The 24111-nt window shown below is 43.4% G+C and overlaps 1 protein-coding gene across 2 annotated transcripts in view; it reads right to left on the reverse strand.

The window, feature by feature from the left end:
- The window catches only part of LOC128690022 (cotranscriptional regulator ARB2A homolog), an 83076-nt gene that overhangs the window by 30066 nt on the left and 28899 nt on the right, over positions 1-24111 (reverse strand). For both annotated transcript variants that reach the window (XM_053778537.2, XM_053778536.2), the window contains 2 exons: positions 21914-22018; positions 21107-21191 (listed from right to left, as the gene is read on the reverse strand). In XM_053778537.2, coding sequence (XP_053634512.1) covers positions 21107-21191; positions 21914-22018 — 190 coding nt within the window. The remainder of the gene's footprint in view (positions 1-21106; positions 21192-21913; positions 22019-24111) is intronic.

The raw sequence follows: 24111 nt of genomic DNA on the forward strand, positions 1-24111 counted from the left end.
AGGAGAATACAACAAGTATCGTTACGGTGTCAGGAGACTACATCAAGTACTGTTACGGTGTCAGGAGACTACATCAAGTACTGTTACGGTGTCAGGAGAATACAAGTATCGTTACGGTGCCAGGAGACTACATCAAGTACTGTTACGGTGTCAGGAGACTACATCAAGTACTGTTACGGTGTCAGGAGACTACATCAAGTATCCTTACGATGTCAGGAGACTACAAGTATTGTAACGGTGTCAGGAGACTACATCAAGTATCGTTACGGTGTCAGGAGACTACATCAAGTATTGTAACGGTGTCAGGAGACTACAAGTATCGTTACGGTGTCAGGAGACTACATCAAGTATTGTAACGGTGTCAGGAGACTACAAGTATCGTTACGGTGTCAGGAGACTACATCAAGTATTGTAACGGTGTCAGGAGACTACAAGTATCGTTACGGTGTCAGGAGACTACATCAAGTATTGTAACGGTGTCAGGAGACTACATCAAGTATCGTTACGGTGTCAGGAGACTACATCAAGTATTGTAACGGTGTCAGGAGACTACAAGTATCGTTACGGTGTCAGGAGACTACATCAAGTACTGTTACGGTGTCAGGAGACTACATCAAGTATCGTTACGGTGTCAGGAGACTACATCAAGTATTGTAACGGTGTCAGGAGACTACATCAAGTATCGTTACTGTGTCACTAGACTGCATCAAGTATTATAACGGTGTCAGGAGACTACATCAAGTATCGTTACGGTGTCAGGAGACTACATCAAGTACTGTTACGGTGTCAGGAGACTACATCAAGTGCTGTTACGGTGTCAGGAGACTACAAGTATCGTTACGGTGTCAGGAGACTACATAAAGTATTCTGTGTCAGGAGACTACAAGTATCGTTACGGTGTCAGGAGACTACATCAAGTATTCTGTGTCAGGAGACTACAAGTATCGTTACGATGTCAGGAGACTACATCAAGTACTGTTACGGTGTGAGGAGACTACAAGTATTGTAACGGTGTCAGGAGACTACATCAAGTATCGTTACGGTGTCAGGAGACTACATCAAGTATCGTTACGGTGTCAGGAGACTACATCAAGTATCGTTACGGTGTCAGGAGACTACATCAAGTATTGTAACGGTGTCAAGAGACTACATCAATTATCGTTACGGTGTCAGGAGACTACAAGTATTGTAACGGTGTCAGGAGACTACATCAAGTATCGTTACGGTGTCAGGAGACTACATCAAGTATTGTAACGGTGTCAGGAGACTACATCAAGTATCGTTACGGTGTCAGGAGACTACATCAAGTATCGTTACGGTGTCAGGAGACTACATCAAGTATTGTAACGGTGTCAGGAGACTACATCAAGTATCGTTACGGTGTCAGGAGACTACATCAAGTATTGTAACGGTGTCAGGAGACTACATCAAGTATCGTTACGGTGTCAGGAGACTACATCAAGTATTATAACGGTGTCAGGAGACTACAAGTATCGTTACGGTGTCAGGAGACTTCCTCAAGTATTGTAACGGTGTCAGGAGACTACATCAAGTATCGTTACGGTGTCAGGAGATTACATCAAGTATTGTAACGGTGTCAGGAGACTACAAGAATCGTTACGGTGTCAGGAGACTACATCAAGTACTGTTACGGTGTCAGGAGACTACATCAAGTATCGTTACGGTGTCAGCAGACTACATCAAGTATCGTTACGGTGTCACTAGACTGCATCAAGTATTATAACGGTGTCAGGAGACTACATCAAGTATCGTTACGGTGTCAGGAGACTACAAGTACTGTTACGGTGTCAGGAGACATCAAGTACTGTTACGGTGTCAGGAGACTACATCAAGTATCGTTACGGTGTCAGGAGACTACATCAAGTATTGTAACTGTGTCAGGAGATTACAACAAGTATCGTTACGGTGTCAGGAGACTACATCAAGTATCGTTACGGTGTCAGGAGACTACATCAAGTACTGTTACGGTGTCAGGAGACTACATCAAGTACTGTTACGGTTACGATGTCAGGAGACTACATCAAGTACTGTTACGGTGTCAGGAGACTACATCAAGTATTGTAACGGTGTCAGTAGACTACATCAAATATCGTTACGGCGTCAGGAGATTACATCAAGTATTGTAACGGTGTCAGGAGACTACATCAAGTATCGTTACGGTGTCAGGAGACTACATCAAGTATTGTAACGGTGTCAGGAGACATCAAGTATCGTTACGGTGTCAGGAGACTACATCAAGTATTTTAACAGTACCAGGAGACGACACGAAGTATTATAACGGTGTCTGGAGACTAAAATAATCAACGATACATAAATGGACTGAGGATATGAGGAACAGGAATACACTGTGGAGAGACGTAGAGGTGGACAGGAATGCTTGGGGGTCTGGAGGGGGAGGAAATGCAGACTGCAGGAAAGAAAGGGGTGGGAGGGGAGAAGGGGAGGGGGGGAGGGATTTTTGTTGGTGCAAGTTTTCCGGCCCAACGCCAACCACAGGGACGCCGAGGGGGAGAAGGTGGGGAGAAAAGAGAGGGGTTGAGAAATGGGGAAGGGGAGAGCAGAAAGGCGGGGAGAAAAGAGAGTGAGGGAGGGGTGAGGATGAGGAGGGAGATAGAGCAAGGTATAGAGAGGACGGGATGAAGAGAGCAGAGGAGTAGAAGGGAAGACATGAGAGGGGAGATGGTGGAGTAAAAGGGGAGATGTGTGCTAATGTTGACTCCTTATTTACTAATGCATAATGTCATATTTACAACATGTAAAATATATAACCGGCTTGCACAGGCGGTTAAAAATTACGCTCTGCAATTTACAATAATATCTAACACGTTTTTCACACAATTTGCAGACCCGCGAGCAATGGTTGGTGGGTCCCGAGGTGGTGGAAGCAACAGCAGCAGCAAAGGTTTCAAATGGAGCAGCAGCAGTCTGAAGGGAGCAGTAGCAGTCTGAAGGGAGCAGCAACAGTCTGAAGGGAGCAGCAATAGTCCGAAGGGAGCAGCAATAGTCCGAAGGGAGCAGCAATAGTCCGAAGGGAGCAGCAGCAGTCCGAAGGGAGCAGCAGCAGCAGTCCGAAGGGGAGCAGCAGCAGTCCGAAGGGGAGCAGTAGCAGTCCGAAGGGAGCAGTAGCAGTCCGAAGGGAGCAGCAGCAGTCCGAAGGGGACAATAGCAGTCCGAAGGGGACAATAGCAGTCCGAAGGGAACAGCAGCAGCGTGTCGCAATGAAACAGCACTAGCACCAGAATGTCCCAGGGCAGCAGCAGTAGCATGTCCCAAGGCAGCAGGACTAGCAGAGGTATGTTTCAAGACAGCAGCAGCAGCAGTTGCAAAGTGTCTCAGGGAAATAAAGTAATTTACACGTTTTACTGATTCAATACAGGCAGTAAATTATCTCTACAATTTCTAGCTCTGCTAACTCACCTGTCTGAACGCCGAGCTCTGTTATCATACCTGTTTGAATGCCTAGCTTTGTTATCACACCTGTTTGAACGCCTAGCTTTGTTATTACACCTCTATGAATGTCTATCTTTATTCTCTCTCGTTCCTGCGTCCTGTACTCGCTCTGAGTTCTTTCCACATCCAAGTACCTGAAATTTGTTACCTTTGATCATGCTGTTTTCCAGTGCCTGGTGGAAGATTATTTATTAATTCCGTATATAAATGTACAGTGCTGTACAGCAGAGTAACAATTATTAGGAGGAGCAAAGGTTTTACAAAAAACAATAAGGTCTGAAAAAATGGTATAAAAAAAAGTATTATAAAGGACAGCAATTAAAAAAAAACTTCATACAATAAAAGCATCATTAAGAATGAGCATCAGTCGAATATACAATCAACTCAAAACTTGTAAAAGCCGTCAAAAACAAATTTATTGGCAAGAACAGTCGTGTCCAAAAGGCGCATTTCGTATGGATGAATGGAAGGCCTCCCTACACTGCTCCACTGTCCCTGGCCAAATACACCAACCCATGAACCGTTAATCAGCACAAAGGCCCAACACCATTCAAACTGATTTCATGGAAGTTCACCATCCATAAGGTGGATCACACACTGAAACGCATGAAATTTAAGTTCCGGCAGAGAATAAGCAAGCAAGGCAACACCCAGCCTCATCAACAGTGACGTCGTAATACGTCATTGACCTGATAAGTTCTCTAAGTAACTGTTTTAATAATGACTTGCTAATGTATGGGTGCTAAGTGTATTTCCAATATTTCTCAAGTGTGCTGTGGTTAGAGCACTGGCCTGCTCGTTTTAGGACTGGTTTGAAATTCAGTTTCCGGTACGATATCCACAGTATCTCTAATCAAAACCAAAACCTCTCTCTCTCTCTCTCTCTCTCACTAACTGGCAGTGAAATGCAGTAATTATGCGTATATCAGTGGTGGGTCCTGGGCAGATGTGTTAAGTCTCCATACCAAAGGTCCTCGAGGAGGAGGCGAAGTCCTTGTGGAGTGGCCACAACAGGAAGGAACAAAAGATGCATTAGTGCAGATTACGGCAATAAGCGTGGATTACCCTGGCTGTTGACTCCAACCTGAGAGTACTTCATCCATTGTTATTTCCGTGCCGCCATTCTGGCACCCAATCTCCTACTCCATCCTTCCCCCCGGGCGTGAAATTTCAAAACTCAACAGAAGAAATACCGTAGGCGCAATTTTTTTTTTTTTGAATACCTTCATTCACCGATATATTGCAGCGAAAACGAAAAGCTACGAAAAATGGGAGTTTGTGGAAGGATGGCGAGAGGTTGCCGGTGGTGGGTGAGAAAGTTGTGAGTTTGAGTGGAGCAGCGAGGGTCCTCAGCGCCTGCCAGGGAGCCCCAACCTCCACGCTGAAGTGAGTTGTTGACTTCGAGGGCTGCAGCGCCCTCTTACACCCGTGTCACCCCCCCCCCACTTTTCACTCATACCTCCCCCCTTGAAGGGTGAAATGGGATGCCTTGAAGCTAACCGACCCTTCCTCGAATCATACCTAACTGCCTCCCATTCCCGAGGCGATATGATCATCTCCCGGGACCTGGGAGTAGTAATGTCTGAGGATCTCACTTTCAAGGATCACAACAGTGCCACGATCGCACGTGCAAAGAAAATGATAGGATGGATAATGAGAACTTTCAAAACGAGAGATGCCAAGCCCATGATGATCCTTTTCAAATCACTTGTTCTCTCTAGGCTGGAATACTGCTGTACATTAACATCTCTATACAAAGCAGGTGAAATCGCAGATCTAGAGAGTGTACAGAGATCCTTTACTGCACGTATAAGTTCTGTCAAGCACCTTAACTACTGGGAACGCTTAGAAGCACTTGACTTGTACTCGTTGGAACGCAGGAGGGAGAGATATATCATAATCTACACTTGGAAAATCTTGGAAGGAATGGTCCCAAATCTGCACACAGAAATCACTCCCTACGAAAGTAAAAGACTGGGCAGGCGATGCAAAACGCCGCCAATAAAAAGTAGGGGCGCCATTGGTACACTAAGAGAAAACACCATAAGTGTCCGGGGCCCAAAACTGTTCAACAGCCTCCCATCAAGCATTAGGGGAATTGCCAATAAACCCCTGGCTGCCTTCAAGAGAGAGCTGGACAGATACCTAAAGTCAGTGCCGGATCAGCCGGGCTGTGGCTCGTACGTCGGACTGCGTGCGGCCAGCAGTAACAGCCTGGTTGATCAGGCCCTGATCCATCGGGAGGCCTGGTCGTGGACCGGGCCGCGGGGGCGTTGATCCCCGGAATAACCTCCATGTAACCATCGTCAACCAAAGATATCTTTTCGTTTCTTGCTCTTATGCATTAATATATTTCTGTGAAGTGATGTGGTGTGCAGTTATTCGTTTGCACCATCCTAGACGAGCGACGTGGCTAGTGTTTGCTGTCGTAGCTACTGAACACACCATGTTATACTGGACTTTGTATTAACGTTAGTAGAATTACCAACAATGTTATATAAAAGTTGCACTTGTGCCCTTTTACCTAATATACTTTACTTTATCTTCACCGCTTCCTTGAAATCTCCCACTAGTAATGAACCCACACTGTGGTGCTCAAGAACGCTGCAGTGTTCAACAAACACTAATGTTAAGCACACACTGTGGTCTTCGATTCAGATTGCAGTCTTCAACCCTCACTTGCAATGTACTCAATCCATACTGAAGTACTCGAACTCACAATGGAAAGTTCAGACTTGAACCTCCCACAACCATGTACTGGGTAATACCCAGCAACACTACACGCTGAGGCACTCTCGTTTCCTCCAAGAAATCACAGATAATTGCAAGAAAAAACGCATTTATGATCAGCTGTTAATGGAATGATGCCTCGCAGCAGAGATAGCACATTCGGCTCACAACCGAAAGTACCCTTGGTCGAACTCCAAGCGAGGCGGGGTGTGTAGGCAAGTCTCCTAACATCTGCTGTCTCTGTTACCTACCAGTAAATAGATGCCTAATAATCTGATGTCGTGAGTGGCATCCCAGAAGAGGACATAAAAAGAATCACAATGGAAACTAGTCATAAAGCTAGGCTCTTCCGAAGTTAATTTGGGATATTTATCCACAGAGATTATGAGAATATAATCAATTTTCTTCAGCCCATCACGTGGACTAACATGGAAATGTAAAGATCTGACTATACAAATTTAGCTTAGAATAATCCAGTAATGTACATTTTATTTGGCCATAATGTGTGTGCTCTCAAAAATAATTAATTTTGTATATATGTTAAGTGCCTTCAAGAACACTATGAGAAATATATTTTATAATATTACGTTATATGTTATACTTTATGCCAGCCGTGGTTTAGCCACTAAGAGGGTCGTCACATCGCTAAGACCCGGGGTAGGAGACATCCCTGACGGTCCATACTACCACCGCTGAGAACCTAAAACACGAAACGTCTAGAGCAATAGGGACCCTGAGAGGACCTGACCCAGCTCACCATCCCCCTCCCAGACGGCAAGATCAACAGGGACCCCGAGAAGACCTAATCCAGCTCACCATCCACCTCCCATCCCTCCCTCTACCTGTTCCGACCACTGGCTTTTGTCTCATCTGGCCCAACAAAGGCTCTGAATATGAATTTAAACAAAAGATTACATGTGTGGTGGGGGAGTGCAGTAATGATGTATGGAGAGACAGAGATAACTAAACCCACTTGGGATATTGCAGGAAAAGTGGGGAGGGATTATTATTATTATTATTATTATTATTATTATTATTATTATTTGTTTACTGGTGGTGCTGCTGCTGCGGTGCTGATGGTGGTGGTGTGGGTGGTGGTGTTTAGGGTGGTTGTGGTGTGGGTGGTGGTGGTGGTTGCTGATAGCAGACTGACCGCGCAGGTCAGTCTACGATCATAGCCATGAAAATATTTGCAACACAATTAAAAACAAGGATGAAATTAACAAACAGTGAGAGTAACGAACATAAGCACTCGACAAATAAGTGGGGAAAAAGGTAAAAGGGCTGTCGAAAAAGGGCGCAGAGAAAAGGGTGGCAAGATTATTGAAATATGGATCAACTAGTGGAGGAAGGATGGGATTCGTATGTGTGTGTGTGGGGGAGGGGGGGGGGCTGAAGACCAGTATGTAAATGCACTTTGTCACTGGGAAGCGCTAAACACGTAGGGTGGTCAGGCAGGACCTGCATAACGGGACTTAATGAGGCTTGACTCAAAGAGTAGCTCTGACTCTTGGATTAAGAGCGTCGTGGGGCCAAAGAGGATCTGGCAGGAGTGTGAAAGTCAGCATTTTTGGCATTATTATATTTAGCGAAAAGCACTAAACCCGAAAGAGTCATGCAGCGCCTGTGAAATGGGAGGTAATCAGGTTCGATCCAAGGAAGGGAAGGACTAGTCCAATTCCTTGAATCAAATGCCTCTCACCGGCAGAGGAACCTCTCTCAAGGGGAGTATGTCTGGGAAAGTGACGGTCGTGGGTGAAATGAGTGCCCAGAGTTCTACTCTAGCAACTCTGACTTAGTCCAGGCGACCTATCAACCAGGCTGTTGCTCTCCGACCCGCAAGCCTCAGTAGCAATCCTAACGTATCTGAGCCTGACGCATCCTGTCTAGACTACGCTTTCTCCCATATCTTTCACTCTATTACGTTATGGCACTGTATAGATTGTGTGTATCAGATGTACATATTGTCATCTGTCTGTTCTAAAGAGCATTCAAAGTGTTTTGAGATTTTCCAGCAATTTAGAGGTTTCAATGATTACATACGGGCAGAAGATGGTCTCCGTATATCATACAAATATATTAATATGACACAAAATGCAGTTTGTGGCATTTTCTTGAGAAGTTTCGTCCACCAGAAACTATTAATTCTAGCAAGAGAGTTGATAAAAGTCCCTGGTGTTCGAAATGTCCTCTCTATAAAATGCCAAAAAAACAGCATACTATCTTATTAACCTATATTAAAAGGCCTATGTATATTTTCTAGCCCCTATATCTCTCCTGACTTGAAAAGGCTGTAAACCCAGGACAATATTCTAGGTGATAGAGCACAAGGGTTTTGAAACTATAATTATTATCCTGATTACAATTGTGGTAGGTGTAGATTGAGACACTTATGCAGCATATGGGAATCTTTATTCAGGAAACGTTTCGCCACACAGTGGCTTCATTAGTCCAATACAAAGAGGAAGGCGTAAGGAGAGGAGGAGTATGAGGTAATCAGTCCCTCAGCCTGGAGTCGATGTGTTCAGTCCATCAATCTTGTAGAATGTACAGCATATATACTGCTTATATACTGCAGTGAGGTGAGGTGAAGCAGGCAGAGGCGGGGTCATAGTGGTACCATCCACTAGTCGAAGTAGGGCAGATGAAGCCACTGTGTGGCGAAACGTTTCCTGAATAAAGATTCCCATATGCTGCATAAGTGTCTCAATCTTCAACTTGTCGGTTTTTCAAACCATTCATCACAACTGTCAGCCACTGCAGCATCATGGGATCTTGTTACAAAGAATTCTTCAACACTTGTTCAACCTTTGGACGAAGACCTACTTCGACTAGTGGATGGTACCACTATGACCCCGCCTCCGCCTGCTTCACCTCACCTCACTACAGTATATAAGCCACGTCTATGGCCCTATTCTGTACATTCTACAAGATTGATGGACTGAACACATCGACTCCAGGCTGAGGGACTGATTACCTCATACTCCTCCTCTCCTTACGCCTTCCTCTAAGTATTGGACTGATGAAGCCACTGTGTGGCGAAACGTTTCCTGAATAAAGATTCCCATATGCTGCATAAGTGTCTCAATCTTCAACTTGTCGGTTTTTCAAACCATTCATCACAATTGTGGTAGGTAAGACACATAGGCAACAGTTAGGCAACTTTATTCCGAAACGTTTCGCCTACACAGTAGGCTTCTTCAGCCGAATACAGAAAGTAGGCAGGAACAGTAGAGATGTGAAGACGATGTAATCAGTCCATCACCCTTGAAGTCGTAGATTTGAGGTTGTCAGTCCCTCAGCCTGGATAAGTTCAGTTCCATAGTCAGGAACTATCTGAAGATCAATCGACAGTGCGGAGACTTAAGTACTGTCGGAAGATGAGGTGCATAGTAGTAGTAGTGAGAATGTAGCCACTGAGAGGTCACGTCCCTCTCAGATCAAACAATTCTCGCTTGAAAAAGTTGATCTGAGAGGGACGTGACCTCTCAGTGGCTACATTCTCACTACTACTACTCTGCACCTCACTTTCCGACAGTATTTAAGTCTCCGCACTGTCGATTGATCTTCAGATAGTTCCTGACTATGGAACTGAACTTCTCCAGGCTGAGGGGGCTGACAACCTCAAATCTACGACTTCAAGGGTGATGGGCTGATTACATCGTCTTCACATGTCTACTGTTCCTGCCTACTTTCTGTATTCGACTGAAGAAGCCTACTGTGTAGGCGAAACGTTTCGGAATAAAGTTGCCTAACTGTTGCTTATGTGTCTTACCTACCAACCTGTCGGTACTGTATACCATTTTGATATTGACTACAATTGTCTTGAAAATCTACTACTCCAACCTGTTATTTTCCTGCCCTCAAATTCGCTTTCTGTATGGTATTCTCCAAAAGATGAGTTGAATTATATGATTCATAAGTTTTAACCTGTTCACTTCGTTTTATGAATATGAGTGAATGCACTGTACATCTTGTGCTCGGTGTGAGTTCTTCGTTCTACTCATATCAAAACAATTGAAATATGCCATATTTTTCCTATGCTTAGTACAAGACTAAGGTATTATCTGACTGAATTTTTTTTTTCGTATTATTTACCACGGTAACGTTCATGCTTTTCACTTTATTCTTCTGTAAAATATGGTACGACGCTATGGATAGTGATTTTTACTTCTAATACGAGGAACTACAGTGTCACAATAGTTATGTCTTGCGACTTTACAAAATCCGTATAAGCATCTGTATTTTTATTTTCCGTCAATGCCCGTTGGATTTTGCAGAAGTGAATTGTAAGTTGCAACAGCCAAGACATTTCTTCTATGTTGACCTGGGTTCTGGAATTTACCTCTTCGGATAAAACAGGTAAATTGTGTTCTTCCTCACTAGCACACCACCTCACCATTACCACCACTTTACCATCACTGCCACCATTCCCAACTACCCCCCTCCCCACCCTCACTAAGCCATCACCACCATCTTGCTGTCACTATCACCAACATCCTCTTCACCATCGTCACTAACGCCTTACCATCCTCCTTTTTCTCACCCCCTCCCCTTTAACCCCTCGTCCCCTACCCTACCTCGTTCCCCCTCTTCTTTGTCCCTTGTCCCCTCCTCTCGTTCCCAGCCCCCTTCCCGCATTCGTTCCCCTCTCCCCTTCCCCCCTCTCCCCACCATAAAACAGCCACTAAAACTCGCGTCACGAGCTACCGCCATTTGCTCCCACTTAACAACCATTAACAATTGTCATCTGCGACAAAGCCGGCCCTGAGATGTGACATTTTCCCCGCCACAGCTACCCACACCTAATATTTTACCGCACACCACGAGTAACCGCTAGCTGTCCAGCTCCCGGATACCAGCTCCTGGACACTGCTGTTGGATGCTAGCTCCTGGACACTACTGTTGATTGTCAGGTCCTGGACACTGCTATTGAATACTAGCTCATGGGTGCAAGTAACGTACACCAGCTCCTGGACAAATGCTTCTGGATACAACTACTGGACAATATGGAAGAAATCACAATAAAACACATGATTGCAAATATGAAAAAATACCAATGAAAATAGGGAATTATTTCCTAATTTCAATGTGGTATTTCTTTTCACTGGACAATATCTCTGGGACACAACTGTTTGACACCAGTTCTTGGACAGTGACTGTAATACGTAGGATGAGCAAAGGACTGGTAAGGAGTGGGTAGAAAGACTGGTACTAGGATAACGGAAAACGCTGAAATAGGGACGAAGGTATACAGTTAAAACTAAGTGTTATAAAGTTACTGAATACTGTGCTACGTTCCTCACACCGCATCCATCTTAATGCCAGCCATACAAGACATATCCTAAAATTCCTTACAATCCAAGAATGGATGGCGACTCGAACCGTGGTCCATGAGTGTGGCAGTTCCAGCGCTATACCATTCAGCCAGGAAGGTTACAATAGGATGGAACAGTGTTGGGCCTGTCACACGCATGGACCCCAGTTTAAGTCCCCATCTATTCTTCTGTTTACTGAAAGTCGTCTAGTACGACTTAACTACAGTCTATATGCAAACTTTTATATGAAAGCCAGCAATGGATTCGAATCCAGAACTTCCACTCTCTGCCTGGGCTGAAAGTGAAATTCTGACACTTTAACTCTTTAACGCATTAAATACCTATGCACTTGGTCATTAAAGTATGGCGAAATAAATAAAAAAATATTAGTAACAGTTAAAGTAAAAATAAGAACATATAGAAGGAGCACTGTAGCAGGCCTACTGGTCCATGGTAGGCTAATGGGAGATACACTTCTGTTTTTGTATTCAAACATCATTATTTTGTCCAGCTACAATGAGTAGCAGTGTCAGTGCGGGTAATGCAGAATTTCCAGTAGAAAATGTAGGCGTGGACAAGGTGTTCATGAAGAATGAGAATGGCTTAACATGTTCCACTAGAAAAAGTTGGCACAGACAAGTTATTCCCTTACCAAACATGCCGCAGGCATTAACAATGAGATCCGCTTATACTTCAATTCTCCACTGAATCCAGCTCAATCCTAGACCACCCATACTTCCACTACTACTCCTCCCCCCAGCTCCTTTCGCTTCACCTTCTCAGTACCCCAGGGAAGCCACACACATCATCTGTCTTGCTTAATGAGGGGCGCCTGAGTTTGCAGAAATCCACGAGTCTTCCCTGAAACCATTACCACTGTGATGAGCTTACTTGCGGGTGAGCAACTGTGTGTCAACTCTCAGAGAGGGGTGAGCAAGTGTATCAACTCTCAGAGGGGGGTGAGCAAGTGTATCAACTCTCAGAGGGGGGTGAGCAAGTGTATCAACTCTCAGAGAGGGGTGAGCAAGTGTATCAACTCTCAGAGAGGGGTGAGCAAGTGTATCAACTCTCAGAGGGGGGTGAGCAAGTGTATCAACTCTCAGAGAGGGGTGAGCAAGTATGTCAACTCTCAGAAAGAGGGTGAGCAAGTGTATCAATTCTCAGAGGGGGGTGAGCAAGTGTGTCAACTCTCAGAAAGGGGGTGAGCAAGTGTGTCAACTCTCAGAGAGGGGTGAGCAAGTGTATCAACTCTCAGAGAGGGGTGAGCAAGTGTATCAACTCTCAGAGGGGGGTGAGCAAGTGTATCAACTCTCAGAGAGGGGTGAGCAAGTGTGTCAACTCTCAGAGAGGGGTGAGCAAGTATGTCAACTCTCAGAAAGGGGGTGAGCAAGTATGTCAACTCTCAGAAAGGGGGTGAGCAAGTATGTCAACTCTCAGAAAGGGGGTGAGCAAGTATGTCAACTCTCAGAAAGGGGGTGAGCAAGTATGTCAACTCTCAGAAAGGGGGTGAGCAAGTATGTCAACTCTCAGAGAGGGGGTGAGCAAATGTGTCAACTCTCAGAGAGGGGTGAGCAAGTATGTCAACTCTCAGAAAGAGGGTGAGCAAGTATGTCAACTCTCAGAGAGGGGTGAGCAAGTATGTCAACTCTCAGAAAGGGGGTGAGCAAGTATGTCAACTCTCAGAAAGGGGGTGAGCAAGTATGTCAACTCTCAGAGAGGGGTGAGCAAGTATGTCAACTCTCAGAAAGGGGGTGAGCAAGTATGTCAACTCTCAGAAAGGGGGTGAGCAAGTATGTCAACTCTCAGAGAGGGGTGAGCAAGTATATCAACTCTCAGAGAGGGGTGAGCAAGTATGTCAACTCTCAGAAAGGGGGTGAGCAAGTATGTCAACTCTCAGAAAGGGGGTGAGAAAGTATGTCAACTCTCAGAAAGGGGGTGAGCAAGTATGTCAACTCTCAGAAAGGGGGTGAGCAAGTATGTCAACTCTCAGAGAGGGGTGAGCAAGTATGTCAACTCTCAGAGAGGGGGGGAGCAAGTATGTCAACTCTCAGAAAGGGGGTGAGCAAGTATGTCAACTCTCAGAAAGGGGGTGAGCAAGTATGTCAACTCTCAGAAAGGGGGTGAGCAACTGTGTCAACTCTCAGAAAGGGGTGAGCAAGTATGTCAACTCTCAGAGAGGGGTGCACACAGAAATCACTCCCACGAAAGTAAAAGACTGGGCAGGCCATGCAAAATGCCGCCAATAAAAAGTAGGGGCGCCATTGGTACACTAAGGGAAAACACCATAAGCGTCCGGGGCCCAAGACTGTTCAGCAGCCTCCCATCAAGCATAAGGGGAATTGCCAATAAACCCCTGGCTGCCTTCAGGAGAGAGTTGGACTGATACCTAAAGTCAGTGCTGGATCAGCCGGGCTGTGGCTCGTACCTTGGACTGCGTGCGGCCAGCAGTAACAGCCTAGTTGATCAGGCCCTGATCCATCGGGAGGCCTGGTCATGGACCGGGCCGCGGGGGCGTTGATCCCCAGAATAACCTCCAGGTAAGTATGTCAACTCTCAGAAAGGGGGTGAGCAACTGTGTCACCTCTGAGAGGGGTGAGCAAGTGTGTGTCAACTATTAGAGAGGGGTGAAAAAGTGTGTCAACTCTTAGATAGGAGCAACACCCATACCCACCAACCTCACCTTCAACCTTCAATCCTCCCCCTCCCCCACTACCCACAGCCCATCACCCTCACCCAACAATCTTGGCCCTCAAACCACAACAAGCCTCACCAATCAACCACACACCCCTCCTCTCCTCCTCGCTCACAAAGACAAAACCGTCACTATTTTCTGATGTGGACAAAGAAATTATATACAGAACAGAAAGAGATAAAGAGGAAGTATTAAAAGTTGTGAGAAATATCACGTTTACATGAATTCAACAATGAACTTCACATGTTTACATGACTTTAGAAAGTTTATTCAGGTACAAATCGAACACAAAGAGTAGTGGTCAACAGAGTTAAATCGGAGGCTGCCATAGTGAAGAGCTCTGTTCCACAAGGCACAGTACTCGCCCCCATCTTATTCCTTATCCTCATATCAGACATAAACAGAGATATACACCACAGCACCGTATCATCCTTTGCGGATGATACTAGGATCTGCATGAGGCTGTCATCTGCTGAGGACGCGGTTAACCTCCAAGAAAATATAAACAAAGTTTTCCAGTGGGCAACGGTAAACAATATGATGTTCAATGAGGACAAATTCCAACTACTCCGTTATGGAAAACTGGAGGAGATAATAACTAGAACAGAGTATACTACTGACTCCGGCCATACAATAGAGCGGAAAAATAATGTAAGGGACCTGGGAGTAGTAATGTCTGAGGATCTCACTTTCAAGGATCACAACAGTGCCACGATCGCACGTGCAAAGAAAATGATAGGATGGATAATGAGAACTTTCAAAACGAGAGATGCCAAGCCCATGATGATCCTTTTCAAATCACTTGTTCTCTCTAGGCTGGAATACTGCTGTACATTAACATCTCCATACAAAGCTGGTGAAATCGCAGATCTAGAGAGTGTACAGAGATCCTTTACTGCACGTATAAGTTCTGTCAAGCACCTTAACTACTGGGAACGCTTGGAAGCACTTGACTTGTACTCGTTGGAACACAGGAGGGAGAGATATATCATAATCTACACTTGGAAAATCTTGGAAGGAATGGTCCCAAATCTGCACACAGAAATCACTCCCTACGAAAGTAAAAGACTGGGCAGGCGATGCAAAATGCCGCCAATAAAAAGTAGGGGCGCCATTGGTACACTAAGAGAAAACACTGTAAGTGTCCGGGGCCCAAAACTGTTCAACAGCCTCCCATCAAGCATTAGGGGAATTGCCAATAAACCCCTGGCTGCCTTCAAGAGAGAGCTGGACAGATACCTAAAGTCGGTGCCGGATCAGCCGGGCTGTGGCTCGTACGTCGGACTGCGTGCGGCCAGCAGTAACAGCCTAGTTGATCAGGCCCTGATCCATCGGGAGGCCTGGTCGTGGACCGGGCCGCGGGGGCGTTGATCCCCGGAATAACCTCCAGGTAACCTCCAGGTAACAGGTACACATAAATACAGTTACGCATCATACATAGCAGCATATGTGTAGATTACCTAGGATAACCCAAAAATGTCAAAGTAACTTATTTCCATTGGGGTCCTTGTAATATCTTACCATTTAACCCATAAAAGTTAAAATGGCTAAGTAACTCAACTGTGTAAAAAGCAGTTACAGTAAAGGGAGATATGCTAGAATTACAAACACAGGTGTAGATCATTTGGCTTACATAACCTTGCTGTAGGAGGGGTTGGGATATTGGCAGTTTGGAGGGATAAGTTGTATATCTTCTAAACTGTTGTGTTCTGAGCACCTCTGCAAAAACAGTGATTATGTATGAGTGAGGTGAAAGTGTTGAATGATGATGATGATGATGATGATGAGAGTATTTTCTTTTTGGGGATTTTCTTTCTCTTTGGGTCACCCTGCCTCGGTGGGAGACAGCCGACTTGTTGAGAGAAAAAAAAAAATCAAACTTGCTGTAACATAACCACTTAGGAGCGAGCAAAAAGGCAGCAGAGAGAAAATTATTGTATCTCCTTCACCAAAACAAGCTGATATTTACAATATGTGTATAGCTTATGTACAGTATTTATAGCTATGTACAATGAAGCGAATGCAACCACAAGACACGGCGAGAACTGTAGTGACCACCTACGAAGGTATTTCTGTCAAATCCGCTTTGCGAGTGTACCACATCGCTTCATAACTTTGGCGGGTTTCCTTGTGATTGGCTGGTTGAACCAAGGTACTGGTGTAAAGATGGGGCCCCTGCTCATTAAACCCTTAGCACCTAGTTAGCTGGTCGGGAGGTATGCTTCTATGGGTGTGTGACATACGCCGAATAAAATGTAAAATACTCTTAGCATGCCAGAACTAGGAATAAGGAAAACTGAGTTTTTTACATTAACAATAAAGAGAGGATCAGATCACAGTTAGAGGAATGAATGTTACAGTAACAGGTACCTGTATGTTAACTGTACAAGAAATCACTCTCCTCCCTTTCTGTAGTTTCATTCATTAAGTACCTTTGAGCATTCTTCCTGAATTGGCTCATGCTATGACAGGCTTGACATGTGACACAGTCCATTCCACTCCCTTCATTGCTGTACAATAAAAGGTACTGTGAGTACTACAAAGTTGTGTTCCCTTTACCTGTGGGGCCCAGTCCCTGGACCCATTATGTACCTCTGTAATCTTTCGACTACTGCCATGGGTATGGGGTGCATAATAAAGACATTTAACTAACTAACCCTTCCCCAAGTACAGTGGACCCCCGGTTAACGATATTTTTTCATTCCAGAAGTATGTTCAGGTGCCAGTACTGACCGAATTTGTTCCCATAAGGAATACAGTGGACCCCCGCATAACGATCACCTCCGAATGCGACCTATTATGTAAGTGTATTTATGTAAGTGCGTTTGTACGTGTATGTTTGGGGGTCTGAAATGGACTAATCTACTTCACAATATTCCTTATGGGAACAAATTCGGTCAGTACTGGCACTTGAACATACTTCTGGAGTGAAAAAATATCGTTAACCGGGGGTCCACTGTATTGTGAAGTAGATTAGTCCATTTCAGACCCCCAAACATACACGTACAAACGCACTTACATAAATACACTTACATAATTGGTCGCATTGGGAGGTGATCGTTATGCGGGGGTCCACTGTACTATACTTGCTTTGGTTCCCAGCCTTGACTAACCTGGCAGCAAGATATTCTGGACTTTGCTTGTAAGCAATTTTATAAACGTGATTGAACTTCAGTTGTTTTACTATGTCTTCAACATTCAGCATATCTAGTTGTTGTAATCCATACTGGCTTACATGCTCTCTTGGACCCAGGTCCACGATGAATCTCACCATTTTGTTTTGGGTGATTTGTAATCTATCTTCCAGTTTTTTTTTTTCTTTTTGTTAAGGCAGAATGCCATGAAGAGCAAGGGTAACCTATATGGCAGGGCTACTCAACTGGCATTACATGGTCCAAATCCAGACCTTCTCAGTGTTCTAGTTGGACCTCAGGCTTCAGGAGAAAGCTTAGTTAAATAACAGCTGTTACCACATTCAGGATCAGGTGGTACACAAAAGCAGGATAAATACATTATTCTATCTGAATGGAATGCATACACTGAATGGAATACAGTATTTTAGCATAGCTAAATAGTGATATTTTCTTCCATTCAATGGTAATTCATATGTAACCTGAACTTTGCATATATTGGTACATTGGTATCCAGACCGTAGCATACACTGGTCCTTGTCCAAGTGGACCTTTGCTCATAGTAGTTGAGCAGCCCTGCTATATGGCATTGTATAAGAGTTAGACATAATGTCCTGCGAGCCTCAGAAGGCAGACACTGTGTCTGTCTGTAGAGGAACTTTAGTCTGGCATTTGCTTTCTTTACTACACTGTTCCCTATCAATTCTCCTGACATGCATGGGTCAAAGGGAATTCCCAGATATTTCACTGAAGATACTGAAGTGATGGGTTCCCCATTACACTGAACATTAAAATTATTTACCCTTTTCAGTTTATTTTTCGTGCTAAAGAGTATGGCTTCTGTTTTCCCGAGGTAAAACGATAATTTTGTTGTCTACTAACCGTTTGCTGAAGGACTCTAGTTCTAGTGATAGTGCATTAGCTATATCTTGTGGGTCTCTACCTGACACTAAAAGAGCACTGTCATTTGCATACAACAGAAGCTTACACTTGACACTGATGGGCATGTCATTCACAAAACTTAGGAACAGTAAGGGACCCATCATTCACATAACATATGCTTACACAACTCCAACAACAAAAATCACATGGAAAGACCATGGTGACCTGGACAATATATTCCACAAGCCAGGGATCAAAATATTTGACCTGACTACCAAACTGAGGGCCTAAACACCACTATGATTTTCAAACAGCCTGGGTGATGTCTAGACTGTCAGGAATTTTGGGATTCCCAGCCAAATGCAATTTTATGATTAATTTATAAAAATAAATCGCTTTATTTCTAGTACACTTTGAGACCAAAATTAGCTGGGTACTAGTGCATATTGCATTAACTATAAATTATGGTATAGCTGTTATGTTCATGAGGAAGCACTAAAGCAATAAGGGTCAGACAATGCCTGCAGTAGTTATAGTATATTTAAACTATAACCATGAAATAAATTGTATTGTTAAAATAGTTTTTTTTTTTTTAACACATCGGCCATCTCCCACCGAGGCTAGGTGACCCATAAAAGAAACACTTTCACCATCATTCAACACTTTCACCTTTGCAGAGGCACTCAGAACAGTTTAGATAATCACTCGAAACAGCCAATATCCCAACCCCCTCCTTTAAAGTGCATGCATCGTACTTCCTATCTCCAGGACTCAAGTCCTGATAACCAGTTTCCCTGAATCCCTTCACAAAATATTACCTTGCTCACACTCCAACAACTCATCAGGTCCCAAAAACCATCTGTCTCCACTCACTCTTATCTAACATTTTTTTTTTTTTTCAACAAGTTGGTCGTCTCCCACCGAGGCAGGGTGACCCAAAAAAGAAAGAAAATCCCCAAAAAGAAAATACTTTCATCATCATTCAACACTTTCACCACACTCACACATTATCACTGCTTTTGCAGAGGTGCTCAGAATACAACAGTTTAGAAGCATATACGTATAAAGATACACAACATATCCCTCCAAACTGCCAATATCCCAAACCCCTCCTTTAAAGTGCAGGCATTGTACTTCCCATTTCCAGGACTCAAGTCCGACTATAAGAAAATAACCGGTTTCCCTGAATCCCTTCACTAAATATTACCCTGCTCACACTCCAACAGATTGTCAGGTCCCAAGTATCATTCGTCTCCATTCACTCCTATCTAACACGCTCATGCACGCTTGCTGGAAGTCCAAGCCCCTCGCCCACAAAACCTCCTTTACCCCCTCTTTTCAACCCTTTCGAGGACGACCCCTACCCCTCTTTCCTTCCCCTACAGATTTATATGCTTTCCATGTCATTCTACTTTGATCCATTCTCTCTAAATGACCAAACCACCTCAACAACCCCTCTTCTGCCCTCTGACTAATGCTTTTATTAACTCCACACCTTCTCCTAATTTCCACACTCCGAATTTTCTGCATAATATTTACACCACACATTGCCCTTAGACAGGACATCTCCACTGCTTCCAACCGTCTCCTCGCTGCTGCATTTACCACCCAAGCTTCACATCCATATAAGAGTGTTGGTACTACTATACTTTCATACATTCCCTTCTTTGCCTCCATAGATAACGTTTTTTGACTCCACATATACCTCAACGCACCACTCACCTTTTTTCCCTCATCAATTCTATGATTAACCTCATCCTTCATAAATCCATCCGCCGACACGTCAACTCCCAAGTATCTGAAAACATTCACTTCTTCCATACTCCTCCTCCCCAATTTGATATCCAATTTTTCTTCATCTAAATCATTTGATACCCTCATCACCTTACTCTTTTCTATGTTCACTTTCAACTTTCTACCTTTACACACATTCTCAAACTCATCCACTAACCTTTGCAATTTTTCTTTAGAATCTCCCATAAGCACAGTATCATCAGCAAAAAGTAACTGTGTCAATTCCCATTTTGAATTTGATTCCCCATAATTTAATCCCACCCCTCTCCCGAACACCCTAGCATTTACTTCTTTTACAACCCCATCTATAAATATATTAAACAACCATGGTGACATTACACATCCCTGTCTAAGACCTACTTTTACCGGGAAGTAGTCTCCCTCTCTTCTACACACCCTAACCTGAGCCTCACTATCCTCATAAAAGCTCTTTACAGCATTTAGTAACTTACCACCTATTCCATAAACTTGCAACATCTGCCACATTGCTCCTCTATCCACTCTATCATATGCCTTTTCTAAATCCATAAATGCAATAAAAACTTCCCTACCTTTATCTAAATACTGTTCACATATATGTTTCAATGTAAACACTTGATCTACACATCCCCTACCCACTCTGAAGCCTCCTTGCTCATCCGCAATTCTACATTCTGTCTTACCTCTAATTCTTTAAATTATAACTCTACCGTATACTTTTCCTGGTATACTCAGTAAACTTATTCCTCTATAATTTTTACAATCTCTTTTGTCCCCTTTCCCTTTATATAAAGGAACTATACACGCTCTCCGCCAATCCCTAGGTACCTTCCCCTCTTTCATACATTTATTAAACAAAAGTACCAACCACTCCAACACTATATCCCCCCCTGCTTTTAACATTTCTGTCATGATCCCATCAGTTCCAGCTGCTTTACCCCCTTTCATTCTACGTAATGCCTCACGTACCTCCACCACACTTACATTCTGCTCTTCTTCACTCCTAAAAGATGGTATACCTCCCTGGCCAGTGCATGAAATTACCGCCTCCCTTTCTTCATGTTCACACATATTGTATTACATATTTAACATTTTACTTGAATACATACCTGAGGATACCCTTTTGATGTCTCCTGGCTGTGTGGAAACTGGAGTGTCTAGTGGACGCTGGCTGCAAACCCAATTGCAGGAAACCTGCAATTCAATCAGACTGGGTAAAATTAAGAGGAAGGGAACAGACTCAAAGGATTGAATCGAGGATGAAACCACTATGGTAAAGGTATTTACATAAAGACCACAGAAAATGAAAAATATTTAATAAGACAAGGAGGATGCAAAGGCTCCACATCTGCCTCTTGACAAGGCAAGTGTAGGGGTGCAAGTTTCCAACACCAAGGTGGGTGCAGGGAAAAAGACTTTAGAAACCCTCAGTAGAAAATTTTTTCAGTGTTTTTAAATTTGTAACTTATGAGAAACAAAGTTTACCTGGGCAATGATGGATTATTCAGCTAGTGTTGTATAAGGATAATGCTTAGTAGACTGTACCTTTAATTCTTACCATTATAGTATGTTTCTTCAATTTTACACATGCTTAGATCTCTATCCACCCCCATCCCTCAAAAAATTCCTCAACAGTGATAAAGTGCCTTCATGCACTTTCCAAGTTTAGACACCCCAAACGGTGAGAAAAACACTTTTTTTTTTTTCAACAAGTCAGCCGTCTCCCACCGAGGCAGGGTGACCCAAAAAGAAAGAAAATCCCCAAAAAGAAAATACTTTCATCATCATTTAACACTTTCACCTCACTCATACATAATGACTGTCTTTGCAGAGGTGCTCAGATACGACAGTTTAGAAGTCCCTCCAAACTGTTAATATCCCAGACTCCTCCTTTAAAGTGCAGGCATTGTACTTACTCTGACTAATTCCTTGAAAGTTGCAGGACTGGAGATGAAGTGGACAGAATCTGTCATGGCTACTGCAAACACTCGCTTTATAAATTCTTCCTTTCTCCGCATAAACTGAAATAGCACATAGGAAAATTTATTTAACTAAACTAATTTATTATTTTAGCATTAAATGATCAGGAATTAATTACAACCTTTTACATGCAAAATGATGATAGAGAAGAGAAAATTTGAGGTCAGAATGGAAAGCAGAAGTCTGGAAGCAATAAATTATTGAGATACTGGGCAGTCCTACAATAAAAAAAAAGGAAAAAAAAAAAAACAGAAGTTTGTCAGTGCCATATACACCTGTTATCTGTTAATGGATGCAAAAATGACAATGCATACCTTGCTGATTACTGTCAATGCAAGAAGTGCCCTGTTATATTTTTGGTAATGTAATTGGGCTGCCTTGTATTTAGTGATTGTTTTCAGCTCCTGGCTAACCATTTAATGTAGAGAATATCCACTAAACCTAGGTAGTAGGTTGATAGACAGCAACCACCCAGGGAGGTACTACTGTCCTGCCAAGTGAGTGTAAAACAAAAACCTGTAATTGTTTTACATGATGGTTGTTACGACTTCGATATTGTAACTTAAATAAGATGGTCCTGGCTCCTAAATGGATGCTCAAACTGCTGTCTAGGGGCATTTAAATTACACTAAAGATACATGGCAACTCTTGGGCCAGCATGCACTCATACAAATTATGAAGCATGAGTGCAAATAATTAATATAGTACAGTGGACCTCCGGTTAACGATATTTTTTCATTCCAGAAGTATGTTCAGGTGCCAGTACTGACCGAATTTGTTCCCATAAGGAATATTGTGAAGTAGATTAGTCCATTTCAGACCCCCAAACATACACGTACAAATGCACTTACATAAATACACTTACATAATTGGTCACATTGGGAGGTGATCGTTAAGCAGGGGGCCACTGTATATGGAAGGACAAACAAACTCACCTACTACAAAAATATACATTCTTTCTTTCAACACACCGGCCGTATCCCACCGAGGCGGGGTGGCCCAAAAGGAAAACCGAAAGTTTCTCCTTTTACATTTAGTAATATATACAGGAGAAGAGGTTACTAGCTCCTTGCTCCCGGCATTTTAGTCTCCTCTTACAACACGCATGGCTTACGGAGGAAGAATTCTGTTCCACTTCCCCATGGAGATAAGAGGAAATAAACAAGAATAAGAACTAGAAAGAAAATAGAAGAAAACCCAGAGGGGTGTGTGTATATATGTGCTTGTACATGTATGTGTAGTGTGACTTAAGTGTAAGTAGAAGTAGCAAGACATACCTGAAATCTTGCATGTTCATGAGACAGAAAAAAGGACACCAGCAATCCTATCATCATGTAAAACAATTACAGGCTTTCGTTTTACACTCACTTGGCAGGACGGTAGTACCTCCCTGGGCGGTTGCTGTCTACCAACCTACTACCTATGAAAAATATACATACATATATATATTAATAATAGTAACTTATATACAACTTATAATCTACTCCACTACAACATCACCTTAACTTCCGTTCACATTAGCTCACTAGCACACTGCTACTAGTGAGTTAAACAAAATATATAAACAGGGAGGCTCCATGACATACACCCCCCCTTCACTACTGCCTGGTAGACTAGTTACCAGCAGGCAAAAACACCATACAGTACTCTCACATAAACAAGCCTCTGCATCCTAGGGCCTTACAGATAAATAAGAGCACTTAAACACTAACAAAATAGTATACACTAAAAAAATTAAAATTACCTACTCACACTACCACCCAAACATGATGACTTCACCCTGTCACCACTCGTCTCATACTAACTCCCCAACACCTCGTCTGTTCCTGTCCTGGCCACTGCCTGACTGACAGAAATAAAACACGTCCGGATTCAGAATAATACTGGAGTTATAAAGTATTTTTTTATATAAATTTTACTGAAGCACACTGCATAACAATGGCAGGATTGCTGGTGTTTTTTTTCTATCTCACAAACGTGCAAGATTTCAGGTACACCTTGCTACTTCTACTTGCGTTAAGGCCACACTCCACATGCCTGTACAAGTAGATATATACACACCCTTCTGGGTTTTCTTCTACTTTTCTTACTAGTTCTTGTTCTTGTTTATTTCCACTTATCTCCATGGGGAAGT

The sequence above is a fragment of the Cherax quadricarinatus genome, chromosome 25 (assembly GCF_038502225.1).
Source record: "Cherax quadricarinatus isolate ZL_2023a chromosome 25, ASM3850222v1, whole genome shotgun sequence".
NCBI lineage: Eukaryota > Metazoa > Arthropoda > Malacostraca > Decapoda > Parastacidae > Cherax > Cherax quadricarinatus.